This window comes from Centrocercus urophasianus, unplaced genomic scaffold (genome assembly GCF_019232065.1).
Source record: "Centrocercus urophasianus isolate 14NV4802_14NV808 unplaced genomic scaffold, USGS_Curo_1.0 seq_12, whole genome shotgun sequence".
NCBI lineage: Eukaryota > Metazoa > Chordata > Aves > Galliformes > Phasianidae > Centrocercus > Centrocercus urophasianus.
In genome coordinates, this window is record NW_024884364.1 from 34442537 (window position 1) to 34463666 (window position 21130).

General features: G+C 36.9%; 1 protein-coding gene across 13 annotated transcripts in view; it reads right to left on the reverse strand.

The window, feature by feature from the left end:
- KDM6A (lysine demethylase 6A) overlaps positions 1–21130 on the reverse strand; it is a 147010-nt gene that overhangs the window by 13826 nt on the left and 112054 nt on the right. For all 13 annotated transcript variants that reach the window (XR_006167369.1, XM_042810496.1, XM_042810491.1 and 10 more), the window contains 6 exons: positions 7470–7599; positions 5847–5952; positions 5030–5235; positions 2623–2687; positions 2446–2520; positions 584–732 (listed from right to left, as the gene is read on the reverse strand). Coding sequence is in view for 12 of the 13 variants with exons in the window: in XM_042810496.1 (XP_042666430.1) it covers positions 584–732; positions 2446–2520; positions 2623–2687; positions 5030–5235; positions 5847–5952; positions 7470–7599 (731 nt within the window). In the remaining variant the exon portion in view is untranslated. The remainder of the gene's footprint in view (positions 1–583; positions 733–2445; positions 2521–2622; positions 2688–5029; positions 5236–5846; positions 5953–7469; positions 7600–21130) is intronic.

Below are 21130 nucleotides of genomic sequence, written 5' to 3' on the forward strand. Positions count from 1 at the left end.
CATATTATAATGTCTTTATCTCAACCCAAGAGTTACCATGCTTTTATCTTTCTGATTCTCTTCCACATTCAACTCGGAAGGGTGTGAGTGAGACGCTGTGCAGCGCTTAGTTGGCTATTAGGGTTAACCTACAGTAGTGTCATAGCACAGCACTACCCATTATGAAGCCCTATTCTCAGACAGCAGTGAACAATTTCAAAAGTATAGGGATTACTATGATTATACAAGACCTACTTGGGAAGTCTGTAAAAACTTTCAAGGCACGCCAATTACAAACTTGGTTCAAGTATATGAACTCATTCTTCTCCCCTTAAAAAATCTGGAGTCCAGTGTTACATGCAAGAGATTAGAATGACAACTATCAAGCATTACAGAAATTCAGAAATTTCTCCTGAAAGATAATTTAGTGCTTTGTACATGCAGATTCAGTTAATCTAGAAATTAAAAAATAATGACAATGTACTTCATTATCATATTTATGCCTGCTATAAAATACAGAAAACCTGCAGAGCAGATAAATTAATTCGATAGCAGTAAATTCCTTTGTTTGTTTTTTTTTTTTCCATACAAAAATTATACTCACCTGGTGTTCTGCTTCCTGGAACCTTCATGTACAACTGCACTGTGTTCATGCCCAGGATGGTATGACCAACATGGCTTAGAAGATTTCCTGCTGATACCACACGTACAAAAGCAGGAAGTTTTGTCAGTTCATGGAGTTGCAACTTCCACCTGCAGCAAAATAGCAAATTGACAAACTGTGAATCCCTGAAACTCTTAGAACTGAGTTTGGGAAATACAAACATTTTCAGAAAATTGTTATCATAGGAGATGAAGGAGTAGACGACTCACTGCTGTATAATTTAGCATCTTTTAGAAGGGAAGTTTATAGAACGCAATAACCTTACTTGACAGCTAGAGAAATTTAAACGTGAATTTATTTTAACTGTGAACTAGAAGACCTGGTGACCTAACTCAATCTTGCAGTTATTTAATCTGGTGCTATATCACAAGAAAACTGCTTTTAGTTTACACCTTGGTGTATATCATATATCTTTTCTGTAAACACGACGGTCTGCTTTTCCCACACTCTTAAACCAGTCAGAAACTGTTACCGATGCTTTCGAGAGCCAAATGATATTATGTCATGACATCTGCTAGGAAGACTGTCTGAACATAGTTTGACTTGCAGACATGATTGCTATAACCAGGAGTGAAGTCAGCTGTATGCACGTGCCATGGAACTGAATGCTTTTATTAGTGATAATATCTCTAAATACAAATTCTCCAAACTTATGTGGGGCTCTGTAATGTCACACAGATATCTGTGCTACCCCTTCAATTCAAAAACATTTCCAAATACAATCCTGAGTATGACAAGCCAGTTCAGGGAAAAACTGCTTTGTATCAGAACTTGAGACTGAAAATCAGATGTGGAATGTATGTGTGATTCTATGAGATTTATTTAAAGTATCAAAATACAATTTCTGTGAACCTCTGGTTAGTCATTCCCAGGTTAGGGTCAAAGTCTTTCCAAAAGGATTGCTCTAAGGGTTAGTTCATTGGCAGTAATTTTGTAATACAGAATTTTGTTTAGAGAAATATAAGATCTTATTTTAAATTTTACAACAATCTCTAATCACGTATGTATACACACAGAATATGTGCAAAAAATTCAGTAGCATCCTCCAATTTCCAGTACTATAACCTTTTCTCCTGTTCTCCTAACTGAAGTGGATCAGAATTTTACTACTGCAGTGGGTAGAACAGTAATAGCACGCACTTCCAAAAAAGATCCAAGCAGAGACTGAACTAAATAAAAAATTATTACTGGACAAAAACAAAAAAGAATGCTTTCAGTGTACTTCTGAAACTTTATGAAGTTTTTCTGAGCCATTTTCCTTATTTCTTGGTCTCACAGAAATCTCTCATCTGAAGAATTCTCTGTATTCCCCTTACGCTTCTAATTTTATCATGGCTTTTCCACTCATAGTCATCAATTCGGACTTTGCTACATACTCTGAGCACTGCTTCTGAATAGAGAAGCAAGAGCTAAGAGAAAAAGGAAACAAAATAAATGAAAATAGGTATAAAAGGGGGAAAAAAGGGAAAACAATTTAAAGCATCGGAATGAAACAAATGGAATATATTAGAAGTATTACTGGAAAGAAAAGTGACTGATGGAATTTAAAAGTTCATTACTGAAAAATTAAAGATACTGGGAAGACAAACTCAAAAACAGATTTTAAGGTAAGAGGGATTTATAACAACAATTTAACAAAAGATTAAAGGTAACATGGCAATACAGCTTGCAACTGGAATTGGGATTATCAGGAAATAACTGTCTTCTGAGAAGAATTCGCTTTCCAGAAGCATTAGCTTTCCAGAAGAAGCGTAACAGTGCAGAATACCACTGTGGGCAAAAGAAACTGCAATCAAACTTACTTTTTGTCATCTGACAGGTCAATGTTGGTCCCAAACTTGATTGTTTTAAAAGGTCCTCTTCTCCTCCTCCCAGAACTGTAAATATAAGAAGTAGTAGTAGGTGGATGTGCAAATAGGAATAGTGTAAAAATACACACAAATGTAACTGTAAAATTACCATATTTATACCACACTTACTTATCTGAAGATGTGGATTCATTATCTGAGTGGTCCTTGTGGTGACTCTTTTTTTCATTTTCCTCCTAAAAATGCAATTGTGAAAATGCTATCATTTATTTAAACAGTGACATCTAAATAATTTAAATATTAAAAAGAATATTCATAAAAATATAGGCACACAGAAGTATGAAGTAATAACATTTGTTTGAAAACGGTGGTACAACGTTTAAAATATCTGCATCCAGGGTCTCATGCGAATGCTGCCACTAAGAAAATAAACATTATTAGTCAAAAGCTGTTGCAAAAAATCTTTGTGATAAAAATTCTGTGAGGTTCAGGCCAGGACAACAGGAAATTTCTACACTGTAAACTCTTTTGCTAACCTATATTAGAGTTACAAATTTATGTGCTGGGTTCGCTTCATTATGTAGGTAAAAAGAAATCCAATCTAACATTTTTAGACCAGAACATTTATCTGCCTTCAAAGTTAAACAGGTCTCCTGATGCGAAAATAGGCTGACTAATATTTATAAAATTCATTTTACAATATCCATTATACAAAGTTCTTTGAATTTTTAATAGCCATCTGCTATTTTAGCACTGCAGTAGCTAGGACCGTGACTAGTGGAAAAAGTCTAACCAGCATTAAGTGATGTAATTTCATCTTTTTAGTACAGTGGGCTCAAAGTTCGGTTTTAAAAACTTCCTTTTTCACAAGTATACAGGCATAGAAGGAGAAAGTAAGACAAAAAGCAGGAAGGAACTGCCTGGATGCTGTCCAAAGACTCTGTGCTTTGAATGAGGCAGTTGTTAGACATCAAAGTGCCCTATGTACCTGAGAAAGTCCTATTCATCCTTTGAACGAAGGACAAAGAGGAACAAAAAAGGATTGAGCAATGATGACTTTATGAAATACTGTAAAACGTGTTAGAAAAGCAACGTTATAGTTGTTAGAGGGGGGAAAAAAAGGTCACTTAAGGCAACTCAAGAGAACTGTATCTGTAGAAAGGAGAAACTCAGCTTTCAATTGAACACTGAAAAGTCATCCAAGGACAGGTCACTGCAGTGTTAGGAAAAAGGAACACAAACAAAACAATGCCATTTTGATTTTTGAGGAAAAAATGAAAATTGACGTTATGAAAACTATTTTATGTACTACATTTTTATCACCACTTTGTAGCAGAGGAAAAAACAACACAGAAAATACTGCAGTTGCTTCTTGATGCAAAAACAAAGCTGAGGCTTTCCTGCTGACAGGAGTATATGTAATCAACCACATACTTTATTAAAAGTTAGCTCTTCTGTAGTTTTATTTATACACAATGTTCTCCTCCAGAATGATGCTTAAGAACAAAACATTGGTGCAATTCTTTGAGAAAAATCCCATTCATGACTGGTTAGGCCAAGCCACACACAAACAGGGAGGCCCAGCTCTCCGTGCTTCCCGCATGGTATTCCTGTGTCTTTTCCTCATCTTGTATCAATCTGGCTTAGAATATTTAACTACTCTCCCTTTTCCTTTTTCCAACCACAGATACATTTCTTTGCTTCTAATCCCTTCCAGTAACGCAAGAAATTAGGGAATTTCTCTTTCTTTTCTTAATGAAATCATCACTGTTTTTGTGTAATGGCAGTGAAAACTGAAACGGTCAATTCTCCACTTTTTCTCCTTTTTCTAATACACAAGTGATCAATAATACCCTTTGTCTTTGTTCCACCTTAATCTAGTCTTTCCAAAGCACTCAGTAACATAAGCCTTAGATGAGTGCCTTTATCTAATTCGAAGTATGTGTTCACTACTTAACAAAAATATTGAAACTCAGTACCAATGAAGTATAATGTTTGCAATACTGTGAACATTTTACTCAGTTCTGTATGTCTAACAGCTCCTAAAATGTTAAATTTGGAACCCATCAGTAACTAGTACAGGAAGCATCAGTTACTCTTCTGAAAAAAAGTTTCTACGATGTTTTAAACAGTTGTATTAAAGGTATGAGCGTAAACTTCTAATAAGTCACATTCAAATTAATTCAGGTTACAACAAAGAATGAAGTCATGCCTAAAATTTGAACCAATATGACTGAAAAAAAAGAACATCTGAAATTTTTAATATTTCAATATTAATTTTGACATCACTATAAGAAGGCTTAAAGCTAACAAGCTTTTAAAATACGTAACACTAAGTAGCTTTATATTAAGAAAATGAAGTCTATGTTAAGCAGATGAGAGAACATCCTGTATAGTATTTAACGCTCTGTTTAAAATAGACTGTAAATTCATCTGTGCTTTTCATGCTGGTAGGAATGTCTCCATTTCTTGAATGACATCTGGACTTCTTTTTCAAGAGATTTTACTAACTGAGCTTAATTCCAGAGTTAGTACACAGGCCACAAAATTCTAATTTACATAACAGCAATATATTTACCCTTAAAGACTCCTGGAATGAGGAGGCCTGGTACTGTGCATATTTAGCAATTGTTGTATGAGATCTACTGCTTTCACAACGCCAGATTTTCTTTGTTCCAGTGGGGTCCCAGTTTTCATCTGCTGGCTGCAGTAGTTGTGTCCTCACTTCTACTACGTGTTCGTTATTTGCTTCTACCAATGTCTTAGTAGAGAAGAGTCCTAGATCTAATAAATAAGAAAAAAAAGTCACAAATGGCTGTTAGTATATGACAAGAAGGTTTAGAAGAGATGATATTAATACTTAACATTATCTGATTGATTTATAACATATATACAAACACATGCATACACATATATATATGAAATGTTAGGTAATGCTCAAGAGGCTTTTCTAAACAACAGCAGAAGCCTAGAAAAACCTTGACAGCTATTTTACAGACCATATTCCAACTACAAATCCATAAAAGCATGTGTAACTCAATTAACAAATATTTTTCAGAAATTAGAGCTCTATGAATGTTCACGGTGACATCACTAAATCAAAGCACAAAGCCACATAGGCATAGTTCTCACAAGAAAAAATTTCTGCATATAAGCTCCCATACCATCAGCTCAGTTTCTGTCTGTGATCAACACTATCTGATGGAAGTTGGCTTTTTTTTTTTTTTTTTAAAGTTGATCTAGGTTAGCAATAGCAGTGAGCTAAGTGACATGTTCCCTTAATTACTCTAAACAGAACAGTAACGCAGTACGAAATATCCACTTTTGAGAACTGAGAAACATCATTTAAATATATATCTATTTTTACAAAGAAAATGTAACCAAATTAAAGTTACCTAATTTAAGCGCTCCAGCAAGGCCACGTATTACAGTAACAGGGTTGTTTGGATTTGTACAAAATTGATGTAAAGGTGGAAAGAAAGCGTCTCGTTTATTTTCCAACTGTAAAATTACAATGCAATATTAGATATCAGATGAGGCTGGACTTCTTGTTTGTAAAATAAGAAAGAACAATAAAAAATGTGAAACAACAGAAGGAAGACAGGAATTTCATTCATTTCTTCACACTGAGGGCATTGAATAGCAACATCATACAACCATTTCCACGTTGTAAGCTGGGTTTACTCCTTCTGAAATTAATTCGTTATTGTAATTTATTTCTTGGCATGAATTATTCCCAGGTTGCTTCGGCTTTTGCAACTCAGGTTTCCTGCAGTTTATTTCTTTATCTGACAGCAGCCCCGTAAATTCTCTAAATCTGCAGAATTCTCTGAAGAGCAAGATAATGTACTAACGTTCTTTTCAGAATTTAAAAAACTAATCCCGCAGATAATGTATACAAGAAGCAGTATAATTAAAAAGTGCACTCTCAGAGTATATCTCATGTTAACTGGAAAAATTGATTTCTTTTTCCTACGCTTTTGTAAATCTACAACCTCGATTTTATGCTGCAGTTTCTCCTCACTTTTATTTTTAATTGCTACGAATCTTTTAAAATCCTGCAGACAGACTGTGAACAAAGTATCAATGACACTGTAGACAGAGACTGTATATATGCTGAAGACATCTCTTTCAATAAACAACACAGTTCCTAAATACCAGACCCATGTTTGCACATCCACATCCAGAATGCTGCAACATGGGATTTATCAGCTTTGCAAATACTCAATGAAGCTACAACAGACTCTTAATTAGGAAGATTAACTCAGGTTCAACACTAAGAGCAGCACTATTGCTTCCAACATAATCCAGTGCTTAAGCAGACTGCTTGGATTGCAGCACACAAGTCTGCCAAGTGCTTCTGGTCCTAAAGTTCAGCTGAGCAAAGCTATCCTGAGGTTTTTATGCTAGCTGAATGGGCACACTACAGTTTACAATTTCATTATTAAGAAAGTTACCTACAAATGCTGCATAAAGCTATTACAGAAGTTTATTTCTGGAACAGGAGTTTCAATGGATGCATAAGAAAAAAAAAAAACCTACCTTAAAAAGCAGTTTGATTCAATGATGTTTGTAGGCCCCTTCCAACTGAATTATTCTATTAATAAAACTTTTATTTTCCTAACTGATGACATTTTGTTGTTACAATCATCTCAGCTCATATTAATTTTCCCTACAATATTTTGAAATAGACTGTCAGGAAAGTTCAGTTTAATCATTTGCTTTCTTATCACTGAAACTGTCATTTGCAAAAAATGTACAAATACACCTAAATTGCTGTGTATTATAACTCACAAACTATTTTTGCCTATTCCATCAGTACTATAAATAATAAATAAGCCTAATTTTTTGAAGCTGTTCTTCACTCACAACTGCACAAGTCTAACATTTTCCCTCTTCATACACTGTAACTAGAATTCAGCTCTGAACACTGCATCTTTGAAATAACTGCATAATGTAATTCAGATACTCAAATAATTAACAGGACACAGTCAGCAAATTACTTCTACTTTACTTACATAAATACTAGGTGTAGGTGGATTCAGCTTGTCCTTTGGCAAGGGAGGGTATGGTGGAGGCGGTGGTCGTGGAGGTGGGCATTTATCCAATAGAATACTACTGTTAGATAAGCCATTTTTACCCAGATTCCTAAAAGGAAAGAAGAGCTGTCTCTATCAATACTTGACAAATACAACAAAAAAAATTAGTGTTATCTTTCCTGCAAAATAACAGTAACTAGAAACTGAAGTGTTATCTTTTCTGCAAAATAATGACAGTAACTAGAAACTGTAATTCAAGATGCAAATAAAGCTCATATATATTTTAATAGAGTATTCTCACTGTATAAATTGATATTATTCAAAATCATTCCAATTTTCCCCTCCAGTCTGCAATGTCATCACCACTAGTTAAAAATAAAGCCTATTTAAACAAAAGCTAGCATGACTCATTTGACCAAATCTAACACAGAAAGCAGTTTTCAAATAGAAACAGAAGAACCTTACTAGGCTGGCACTGGCTGGTGGATAAAGAATTCACAGCAAGTGAGATAGTGCAGTCTGGTAATACTATGCACAGCACTGTAACAGAGTAGTGGCAAAATGATAATTCCTCAGCAAGAAGAATAATGCTGGAGTCACAAAAATAGAAACATACAACACTAAATTATACAGCCACCTATCTACCTCTCCCTGACTTCCACATTTTGAAGCTAGAAGGAACCACCATTACTTCACCATATTGCTTGGAAAACACAGGAAAGAACTACTCTTGCTAAGCTGTTGTTTCAACACCTGCACTTGTACCTGAATCAGGACCTTGCTTGGTGTAATTGCTAATCTTTCTCTGGAGGTTTTGAGGCATGGACAGCCTACTGTATGCATGTCAGCTTCTTCTATTATGAATGACTTTCAGCGCTGAAAATGACCGCAGAGATTGAGAATCCACAATTTCTAGTCACCATCACCAGGTCCTCATTAACAGAGATATCCCCTAATTTTGGTTGTTTGTTAAAAATAACCGAACTGCTTTAAATTTCTTCCAACTAATATTCAAATCTTTCTTCCAACCCCATTTAATTCATTAGCTACTGTTCTTACCATTTCTCAGTGCTCCAGGATATAAGATGTGCTAAGGCGTGATTCAGTCGTTTATCCTCATAGAACTCACTAGCTACAAAAATATGTCCTGATAACCAAGGTTCTTCAACAGAAAACACAGCTGCCACAGTATTAGGTGAAACTTCTATCAATATAGCTTGTAACAAACACAGAAACTGTGATTAGCACTGAGAAACATCCTAGAGCTTAATGCTGGCATGTGAGAGCATTATTTCAAATCAAGCTATTACGAACCATGAGTAAGAAGGACTTTGGGCTTAAGATCACAACAGACTGACTGTTATGACAAATACTTTAAAGAACAAACATCACATGTACCTCAGGCTGTAGCAAAGACGAGCATCCAGAGAAATTGTTGCTCATCATGACAAGGAACAATTTAAACTTAAACCAGATTTCTATCTCCTACACTTCTATCCTCTGATGGGAGATCAGAGCAATACAGACAAAGACATACTTAACAAGTGTCTCAAAAGATGTCAGACAAAATTCCAAACACAGCTATTCACTGTGCTAGGTGAGCCTAATTCCAAAATAGATTACAACCTCAAAGGAACTGAAAGAGATGCTTTCAGCAGAAGATTTGATGAGGCATCATGCAATTCGACAAAATGTCACTGACCTGTGTTTAATGCCTGAGACAGTTCTTGCAAAGACACTACACTGCTGCCCCACAGGGGGAAAAAAATGGAAAAAAAACCACAGAAATGTGGCAATATAAAATCACCACTACCCAAAGAAACTTATCAATGATGGCTGTGAGAATCTGAGATTCAAGAATATACCTGCAAGACAAAACTAAAATCAGAAGAGTGGATATTAGGAACTATAATCTTTGCATCAAGAAACTGAAAAATAAACTCAAGGAAAGCAAATCCACAGCATTAATATCCAACAGAACTATGGAAAAAAATCAGTTTGAATTGAGAAACAGTTCTCAGGCACTATCTGATACAAGAAAGAATAGGAAGACGGAAGCTGAAGAAAAAGGACAACACCCAGAACTACTGTGATTCAAGTCACTTGAGGTCAGCGACACACAGCAAACACTTGGTAAATTCAGAGTACATAGGGTCTTCAGGGAAGAGAGGCAGCAGAGACAGGAGAGACTGCTGTATGCCTAGAGAAATTACACATTTGAAAAGTGAAAGAGATGCTGAAGAAAGCAGACAATACAGAGAAAAAGATCAGACGAACAGAGGAATCTCAAAGTCAATGCTTAAAGCTGATACTACAGCAAATGACCCTGCAGTTTCCTATTAAGTTACTAAAACCCTCTGCAGAAATTTCAAGAGGAATAGGGCCAGAAAAAAAAAAGCTGAGACTTGGAAACACTTGTAATTCAAGTGGCATGGGAAACAGATGGGCAGAATCTTAAAAGTTGTCTTTATCAGACCCGTTTCACTCATCTATTTTTTTCTGACCATCAATCAGAATAAGTTACTATTAACAGCAACAGAAGATAATTACTAAAGCATAACACTGTAATTGACAGTGTGCAAATCAGAGTGACACAAATCATAAAACAAACAACAGCAACTCTGGAGAAATACTAAATAAAATAGACTTGATACTGGCACCTGAAACAAAATAGTCTATCTATTCACTGAACATCTCCAACAATGGAAATACAGAACTGTGGCCAGCACAGGGAAAGTAAAAGATCGTTTTTGACCACAGGGATTGTAGAGAAAGCCACACATCACTGTTGCAATCATGTAATTTTTTTTTTTTACAGGATTTCACAGGGGCTGAAAGAGGGAGCAAATGCAAAAAACAAGCCTAACTTAGGCCTTGAGAAGAAAATGCAAGCCCAAATAGTCACCTATAATGCCATGATGGAAGAATGAGCAGAAGGACAGGTTTCATCCATCACTGCTTTAAACTGCATTTTCACAGGCTGTACAGGCTGCAAAACATCCTTCATTCCCACAGAGTCAAGAGTAGTTAGTTGTCAGCCTCACAAAGGTAAGGACAGAGATGTGAATGATGTGCAGCACCTCCTGGAGCCAAAACTGCAGCTCTCAGCCCACTGCCAATTGCTTGACAGGTAAAAGCCACAAATCACCTAATTGTTTTAACCCGTGGATCAAAGTCAAATTGTCAGGCTTATGAGTGACACCAACTGCAGTAGATGAAATAGGTGCTTGAATTTTATATGATGAACGGATCTTTTGAATAAACAATCACCAGATTCACTATAACACCCCTGTTTCATTTTATTGCTTTCTAGAATATGTTCCCTCACCTTCTAAAAATGCTTCACACTCCTTTCCTCCCACGGCACAACTTCACATCTGGCTGTAACAAAACACATTGTTTCCCAGAAACACAGGTGTGAACCAGTTTGCTCTGCAAGTGGCCTGTATTCTTCATCACACAGCACTCTGCAGTCTCTGATTTCAGCAAATATTAACAAGTAACTTCACTTTATCTATGGATTTCCGACAAATGAAGATTGATAGTACAGCCTGGTAAGCCTCCATCTGCCTACCACACTCTTTCCTATAGTTCACTGTTTTCACTGCATGGGTAAGGAACCTGGTTGCTCCTTCTGAAGCTGCCATGGCTCCATGCCACGCATGATGGACACTAACTGCTTCACTCCCCACTTGTAGCCCTACATCATGAGGAAAAACAAGGCTGAAATCAGATCCCAGGGCAACATCCCTGAAACTCCACTCACCCCAGTAACGATGACATTACAGATATCAGTTGGTTGCTATACACTTCAATAGATATTGTATTGACTTTGCATCACGCTAGCTTACTAACGAAGATGTTATGCAAGCAAGAAGCAAAATGTGTTAAAAAGCTGTATTAATTTTAACTGTTTTACTTTAAAGATGCTAAGCTACATGAAGGATATTGTAGTTAGCATAATACTTATTTTCCATGAGCCAGAACTCATTGTCATTAATTACTACCCTTTACATTTATTAAATTAATCACCTGAATGATTTTGTTATTTCACCCAGGCCTAATGCCAGACTGCCAGCATTACATTCTCAGTAGTCATCCCACTCTGAAATCAGTCTCATGGAAATTTTCAAGTCCTGTGCAACTCTTTCTGTTTTCTAACAACTATCAAAAACCTGTACGCGTGATCAACAACAACTCCTGCCTGCTCTTTCACAGCTCAAGGACATCTGCTATCTGGGCTTCTGACTTAAAACCATCACATAAGGGTTCAATGTCCTCCTCTCTGAACACTGTGCAAAACAGAGAGCGGGTTATCGTGCATCCCACAATGTAAACATCCTATCTGCCTTTTTCCCAAGATCTCAACAAAAATATTTAGTGTCTTCTGCCTCCGTATTGACTATTCAGTATCTCTGATCAGAAACACTTGGCATTACTGGTTTTTGCATGTGTGTTTCTTGTATTTCATTCCTGGCTATAGTTTTCTCTTCTAAGCTTTTGCTAGGAGTTTTCTAGAACTCTTAGCTTCTACTTTAAAGCATTTGCTCCTTATCTTTTTTAAAAAGATTGTGACTTTTTGAGATCAGTGAAAAAGCTCCTGAGCAATTTCCAGCTATCTATGCATTTGCATTTAAGGTACAATTCACAGGCCACATTACAATCATTTGCACATAAGCAGTTATTTTTGTTGTGAAGTCAGTTTAAGTGAATTATTATTTGAGGATTAGCTGCATGAGAATTAACAGGGTTTTATCGTTCAGGAGATTATAGTTACTCTGAAGAACAAAATTAATACCCTCTCTTTCTCACATAAAAATCACATTTAACATGAATATAAGGAACAGTGGATTTATGTGATATTGTATCTTAAATCCATTGGAATTACTCAACATGCAGAGAATGAAAAAAACATTTTAAAAATGTGCTTGCAGAAGAAAGCTGATCCACTGGGATGCACAGTACTTAACTGACCTAACCCTGATGCAAAATAGAAAGACTTAGTCTTCCTTAACAATTAGTGGATATAACTAATTTCTTTCACGGGGCAAAAACACAGGAAAATGGTTATCACCACTCTTCACGCTGGGAATGAGGTGACTATTCACAATGCCTGGTGCTGGCTGTCTGAGGCTCATCTCCACAGGCTACTTCTGCAGCCAGCAGAAAGATGCGCTCTCAAAGGGCAATTCAAAGAAATTAAGCCAAGCTTACATTATGGTTAAATGCAAATAATGCCAGATAATTATACAACCTGCTTATAATGCAGCTCTTCGCTTCAGCCTTTCACAACCAGGTACTAGCTGGCAATACTCCCAGGAATCTTTCTTTTCCAAACCTACTGAAAATCCTATGAAATAATCGTGAATTTTCTCATTATGCAAATGTATTTCTAATCATTTTTAAATTCTGTTCTGTTTTTTACCTCACTACTATAGGTTGGCAGAGAGCTTCATAGGTTAATTACATGTTATGTAAGAAATAATGTTCCTTTCTCTCTTGTTTTAAAATGACTTACATCTTTCTCTTTCATTTGATAATCACCTTGTTCTTAAGCTATTACAGTAAGACAAACAGAAGCACATTTAATGACTTATTTAAGAAAAGCATTGTAACTAGTGGTACCAAACTTTTTCTTTCTTTTAGCCTTCCCCCTCTCTAAATGCAACAGTTAAAATACATGTTATTTTTTTCTTTACTCTCAGGTATTTCTGTATTTGCTTTTCTGTAACAGAACAGAATATATTTAAGCAGGGCTTAGACTGTGAAACTACAACACGTAAAATTTTATTTTTAAAACTTTTACCCCAGTAAGTTTACTTGCCAGAAATAAGATGACTTTACAGCCATTGAACAATTTGCCTGCAAGCCAAAATAGCCTTTTGTGTACGTCAAAAAAAGCATCCTAAAAAACCAAGAGGTTTTTAAGAGCAAAACACAAACTTAATCCAGCTCCTGTTTCTGCACAGTACTTCCCTCAAACACACTCCTTGCTTTGATTGTGCTTTCCTATCCCATGGATTCACTCCCTGACTTCCCAAAGCTCAGGAAGCCCTTCAGAACGATCACCCCCAGTTTATTTCTGCCACAGTGATGTAGACATCAGCACTGAACCCAGGTTTGTACACTTCAGCCTTGGAACTGCTTTTCCCACTCCTTCTCACAATGCTTATTTCCTACCCTTCTTTACATGCTGGCCAGTTATCAGCCCATTTTCCAGACCATTTCACCCTCTGGTTGTCAGTTTATACTTTTATCCCTTTAAAACATCCTTTCTGAGACACAGCTCATTTCTGCTGTCTCCTTCCTTTACTTATCTCAATGGATTGCTCTCTACTCTTTCACTTTACACACCAAGCAAAAAGAACTACAAAAAGCATGTTAGCCCCTTTCAATAGGCATTGCCATCAAGTCCATACATCTGAGAGTTTTACCCTTAGGCATTCTGGACACTGCCCTAGAAGTGATGACACAAACTTACAGCTGAGGTGAGGTTGTTCAATTATTCTACCTGCCTCCTTGTCTAGTGACTGCTGTAAGCAATTATCAAACAAAAGTTTTGTCTGGAGCTTGTGTGCCCTTTTCAGGCTGTGAAGGCACATTTATAAATAACACATAGCAAGTGAGCTATTTCTTTTACAAGAAGCAAAACAAAGCAGTGATGAACTTCTTTATATTGCTTACGGAAGGACTTGGCCTCTCATCAGCCTCAAAGGGAACCAACGATGGAGCATCTTTAATGAGAAGGACACTGTGTTTTTCGTATTATCCTCCAAGACACTAATGAGATGCACCAGTTGGAACAGAGCAAGACATCAATTGGTATCACTTTTTCCAAAATAAACAGCTCAAGATGTAAGTCTCGAGTCTTGCAACATTTCATTAACTCTCCTTTCAAAAGGATTGCTCATGGGGAAACGATACCTAAATTTCTGAGAGTATGGAAAGAGTTTTTGATAATGCTCTTTTAAAGGAGCCCCGACAGGCAGCTAGACAAAACAGAACACTCTTCTTTTTTGTTCTCCACTTCTTAGCAATTGGCTTATCTAGTAACAAACAGGACAGTTACCCCCAGTGAATTTTCTTCTCTTAGTCACAATAGACTTTCACTTTTGCTTGGTCTTCTTAGTGACCACTACTTGAGGGGGGTATTTTCTCCAAGAACCTAAAGAATAATTTTATAGTACACATTTTTATCTGCAATTTTGCTCAGAGGCTTAAAGAAATCTAGTTTACTGTGCAGACAGCTTGCTATTCAAAATATAATAATTAAGTTGCTTTATAAGCATCTGTTGCCATCACTTTTATTAGTCCACAAGATTAAGCAAATTACCCGTACAGCACACACAGAATCGCCTCCTTAGTTCCTTCTGTATGTACAGTCCAACAACAGTTGAACAAGATGAGTGCATTTGTTATCCCACTATTCTCCAGAACAGCATCTTAATGAGATTTGCATAGTTTAATCATCAGCTTAGAGACTGCATTTCTCAGTCCCTCGTAGCTCTCCTCTGAACCCCATCCAGTCCCTTCAGGGAAAGCTCTTTTGAGAAGTATCCATAGCTACTCCAGCACCTTGTGTTTGACCCCTCCTCAGTGTCCTAGACAACCTCAGCTCACCACTTGAATAGAATGAATCTGTTAGATACTTCCTCAACACTCTCACTGAGGAAGATGGATACAAAGACACGTGCAAGTCCCTGGATGTTGTCGCCCTACTTAAGCACTTACTTCAGTCTTTGATGAAACAAAACATTTACCAAGTCTGCTCCTAGAACGAAGACAACCTATTCAGATACAACAGAAAAGAATCAAATGGAGTTGCCTATTTGGCACATCTCTTGCACTTTATGATGCAAAGTATCTCCTTTCATTCAATGGCTTTGCTTGCACAACTATTTTAAGACACCAATTCTCTATATAAAATAAAACTGCAAGCTCCCATGTCATGGTTCTATGTTTTTGTTTTTGTTTTTTTGTTTTTGGATTTCAGTATTCCACATCAAAACATCATGTAGTGTACGGGGCATTAAAGTGTCACTGCCCTAGTTCCAGTACCTATCCCTGTACGTTACAGCAGTCACGGGATCTGGCCCTTCCGGGTGGGGGGGGCGCTCTCTTGCTGCCTGGCAGTGGGTGCTGGAGGTGCATTCCTGGCCGTTCCAAGCTTTTCAGGTTTGACTCGGTCCCGGGAACTCTCTCTCTCATCTTGTCTGATTTATTAATCTCAATTTCAATTAACTTGTATATATTGTGTTATCTTGTATTCCAATATTCTAGTAAAATAAGTTTTCCTCCATAGATTGTTGCTGCTGCTCTTTTCCTCCCTTCCTTCCTTCCCATTTTTTGTGGGACTGGGGTGGGGGGGGAGGGCAGAGGCCTGCCGCCCCTGTCACGGACATAGATTGATCTAGTCAACTCCGTGACATCCCAACATTTATTTTTGCCTGTCTGCTTCTATTTTATTTCTTTTAATACATCATTTCTGAACCCTTTTTCTAATAATTGCTTCTACCTTTAAATAAACAAACAACTTCCATACCCCTGATGTTCCTTTGCTCTTGAAGGACAACCAAAATCCTAGAAGATTAACAAACAAGTCAGTTTTTAGAAGTTACAACTACAGTTCTGCTTTCTATTAAATCTCTCCTGTGAGATACAGAACTTCATTATACTGCAGTTCACTACTGCACAGTAGGTCAAATATAGTTACATGATGAATCAACTGCTGTGCATTACTTAATGCCAAACTGCTAGTAATTTCAGGTCATTTCTGCTCCAGACAGACACAAACCTATAGGGTCTGAAAGATGTAAAAAATGGCTTCTCATAGTTAAAACTTTTAAAGATCTACAAGCATGTGAATCGGGATTATGTAACAAACAGACCTCTGATGCATTTTGATGCAATTTACACATGATATCAAACATTCTGGCTTATAAGTAAGCATATACTAAACAGAGCCAAATGCAGAAAAATAAGGAAATAAAACTTAACACAAAGTTCCAGATTATATATATAAACAACATATATCCACTGGTTCCCACCTGTCAAAATGTCTTTTTTCCTCCTGGGTAATACCATCAGAAAAATAGAGCAAGAGACTGTATTAAGAAAGTACTTCCAGAAAGCAAAAAGAATATGCTAGAATAGAAAGTAATAACATTAGAGAGGAAGTCAGAGTATCTCTCTGATTGTATCATTTTAAATAAGAGTATTGACAAAACAATCAGTGTAGCACCAATATTTAAGAACTGCTACTGTAGAGTAACTCCCCACTCCCTCTCTCTGCTTGAAGTTTATTTAGAACAAGTAGGGTTTTTTTTTTTTTCATTTGCTTTTAAAGAAAGAAAGGAAGGAAAAGAAGTATTTTCAGGTCTTCCGTTGCAGATAGCTTTCATATACCTTTTACAGTGTAATGTTAAAAGTCACATTTTTTTTGTCTCAAATTCATTTTTGTATCTCGAGATACCATTTACAGAAGGAACAGCTGAAAGTAATCACTACTACAAGAAATACTTCCAACATTTCATTTTTTCATTACCTTACACTGTATTAACATAAAAGTTAACATGCCCTAATTAAGTTAATAGAATCCAGTGTTAATATAAGCAACTTTTATTCCCCTCTGTCTAAAGGTTCTCTTATTTAACAGGTAAGCAGACTATTGTTATGTACCCTCCCCTCTGGACACTTTTCCCACTGTCAGTATCTATGACATGAATGCTCTCATGAGAGCTCTGCTCCTGAGCCAATACTCTGCACGCACCCCAGCACTGACATGTTTTAGAAGAAAGCAGGAGCTAATCAGCCATTCAGTACATGGCTGGGACAGCCTCACCCTCAATTTACATTTGCAAACTTTAAATCAAGTAGATAAGGGTGGCAGGAAAACAAAACTATTATTATATCATATACAGTACTTATCTTTTAAAGAGTTATCACTTCCATTAGCATGAAAAAAACATGCAGGCAGGGCCCTTTCTCTAGCAGGCAACAGGCACTAGCCCAGATCAGGAACAGCACTAATGAGCACCAAACAATTTTCACAAAAAATGTCTGCCTGACTTCATTTTACACTTTAGGTACAGCCTAAAAATGTTGCAATTGTTTCTGTGCTGACAGTCCCACAAACTCTTCTATTAATATAAGATATGCAGATACTTTCCAGCAGTCGCAGTTCGTCTAGGACAGATCCTGTTAAACTGAACAAATTCAGTCTGAGCCCATACCGAAACATTTATTGACCTCTCAGGAAAAGAAGTCTGTCCTCAAGTTCTGTCATTGCTCATCTTTCTTAGCATTTTCAGCTACGTATCAAATCTGCCTTTCTTGAAGGAAGGTGCAGTCAGGCTGAAGAGGGAGCTCTGAATCTCTGCTCGCTAAGTACAGTGACAACAGCGCAAGGCGCATTTTACTCGCCTGCAAACTACAGGGGGTCAGGCACTAACTTAACGTCTCTTGATAAATTGTAATTACACAAGCCTTGGAAACAATGCAGACTATATGAAACCCAGCGAAATACTGCTGAAAAAGATACACCAGAGATTTTAAGATCTCTTTTGTTAATAATGAAGCCTTTAGTAATTCAGCATCACTTGGAATACCACTTCTATCACCGAGCACAAAGAAAGGACATGCATTAAAAGCTGCTTTATGATTTCTGTAGTAAAAACGTCCAACTTTTTGCTAGTGAACACAAGCCACAGATTTCACCTAGGAATCATTCGGTAAGCAGTGTACTAAATCAGAATATGGCACTAAACAGCAGAAATGCACTTCTCCTTACTTCTTCCAAGAAGGCTGAGTGCAAACTTCTGCTAAACACATTTTAAAGACAGAAACCAGCTAAACTTCAAGAAAGAACTCTATGTGTCTTACAATTTCTCTTACATGTATTTGCATTACACTTATCCCAACACCAGACACTGAAGCTATGTTTAGACATCTACAAGCAAGAACATATACATGGTCCCAATTTAAAATGAAGAGTTTAAAAGATTTTTTATGAATGTAACAGAAGTAGAAGCTTCACTTGAAAATGATCATTACAATATATATCTCACCATGTATAAGATGACAAAAAATGTTCCCTGTATGCTTTTATTCCTTCTTTTCTAGGAGATGTAAAGCTGTAACACTTAAGGCTTCAACTAACAGCAAATATTTAAAATGCCTTAGACTTTAAAGTTGTCCAACTAATCCAATCTCTTAACACTATAAGCATTTTGCTTTTGTATCGTATGCCTATGGACTGCTATATATATAATGATCAGTATTCACTAAATCCCAGTATATTAGAAACCAGTAACTTTCATAATTATGGTACCAGATGCAGCCCTTTGCATTTAAATGATTTCTGGAGGTGCAGTAAAAAAGGTAGTAAATATACTTTTATCATTTCTTCAATAACCAAAAGGGTAAATGCTCAAAAGCATCACAACTAGCTACATAATTCCAAACAAGTATTTCTGAGTAAAATATATTGCGATATTAAAAATTCCAACTATAATCCTTACACCACAAAAATATAAGTAACATTTACAATTAAAAGAACTGTAAGCACAGTAAGTATGGCAAACAGCAGCAAGAATACAAACCATAACATTCCAAAATCACATGCTTATGATGACTAAAGGGACTTCCGTGAACTTTACAGGCCATTTATGAAGCTTCTTCCACAAATGACATCAAGCAAGACGTGGCTACTGAAATTACATACCCTATACGGTCATTTTGATTTCCTTGTACTTTGGATTTCAAGTAAAATTCTTTAGGAAAAAAGAAAACAACAAAAAGGGAAATCTCTCCTAAAACTACCTAAGGACTTCACTATAGAAAGAGGGTCTGCACTAGGCACAATGTCTGAAACTGCAAAACAATTATCCGCCAGAATTCCTGCTAGCCTCTGTAAGCTCACCCTAGGCAAGGAAAATAAATTACACTCTATAAACTTTGACTGAACAGCGCATAGTAAAGTTTGCTCCAGTTTAAAACTGAATAAACTATCTTACGTCTAACGTATATTAAAACTGATAATACCATGCATTAATACAGGATAGTTACATACAGTGAACACAAAATTTACAGTGAATTCATTTTCCTGAGTAGATGTTTTTTCAGTGCAAAACACTGCAGCGTCTACTTCCGAGGAGAGTTGACTGAATATACTAACCGGATCTTTTACTGAAGGTTCCTACCTACAACTGCAGCACTGTGTCAGCAATAACCCACAGAAATAGCCTATGGTATACAATACCCTTACAGATGTTCTTTCGTTTATTTTTCCTTGGTTGGAAGGGAGAATTCACCTGCCATTTTTGGTGATATGTCAATCCTGAGGTAAGAAATAAATAGCAGAAGAAAGTACAAATCTCAAGGTCTGGAATCCAGCGCTTCTGCCATACTGCTTTTTAGTAAGCCAGGCCCAGGAAACCACTAGAAGTACTAAAGAAGTACTTTTAAGTTGACTACTTGGAGATGAAAACAAGTCTAATCCTTCAAGTGCTAACATGCCTGTCAAGAGATGAGATTTATGTGTCAGAGGTGAACACCAGCAGATTTATCCACAGCAGATTAAAAAAAGGCTGCCCTCAGCCCACCAGCCTCCTCTGCTACAGACTACTGACTACTGCTAAGGCTACTGAGCATGTGGCAAAATTTGCTGTATTTCTATGCCACAATCACTGTAGCATCTTTGCCAGCAGTCACTGTGAAGCAGTAGCTCAAAACTGAACAACCAAGTCTCACATATGCTGCACATCCTGTACTGTTAGCACCAATGGTGCCAGGGAAAAGGCTGTGCAGTTTGTACAACCACACTGCAGTCCTTGTCAGGTTGCCTAGTGGCTGGCTTCACTTTTCGCTTTAATTATGCACCTGACGTAAAACGATCATGCTTACTGACTAAAGATAAAAAGACAGTAACATGCCTGCCAATCTACTGGAATACAAGATGGACTAAGACTTATGCCTCTGAAGAGTCAAAATTATCTGCACTGTATTACAACACTTGAACCTACACTTGAACCACAGGAACTGAAGCCACTATTTTCAAAAAAGCACCACAGTTATGGAACTGGAAGGACAAGCTGACACACCAGATGGCTGTGTGACCACACAGAGAAACACCACCAGGCTGAAGAAAAGGGACAACAGGAATCCCGTGAATTTCGATGAAGATTAAGCCAAATCCTACATTGGGGAAAAATAACTCCACATGACAGTACGCTAGAAAAATAAGATTCATTTTAAGGGCAACCACCCAGTGGAACAGCTGATCCAACTGGGCTCTGGAGTCTCCATGCTTGGAGAAACTCAAAAGCTGTCTAGACACGGTACTGAGCAACTTGCACTACTGAACCAAACCTCCCACCTCAACTTTTCTGTAACTACCTATCCGTTTTGCAGTGACAGCACCGATGATGGACTTCATCTGCACTTATTATTTGTATCAAGATTTTTAAAGATCGAGATTTTTTTTTTTTAATACCAGCCCTGAACACTGATTTTCAAATTGCATTTTGTAACTTATTTTCATACTCCATTTATTTTAAAACTTTGCATTTTACTTACATTTTAAAAGCTTGATTTGTTGTGGTTCTTGTAACACATGAATATTTTTATATAAAAAGAGAGAC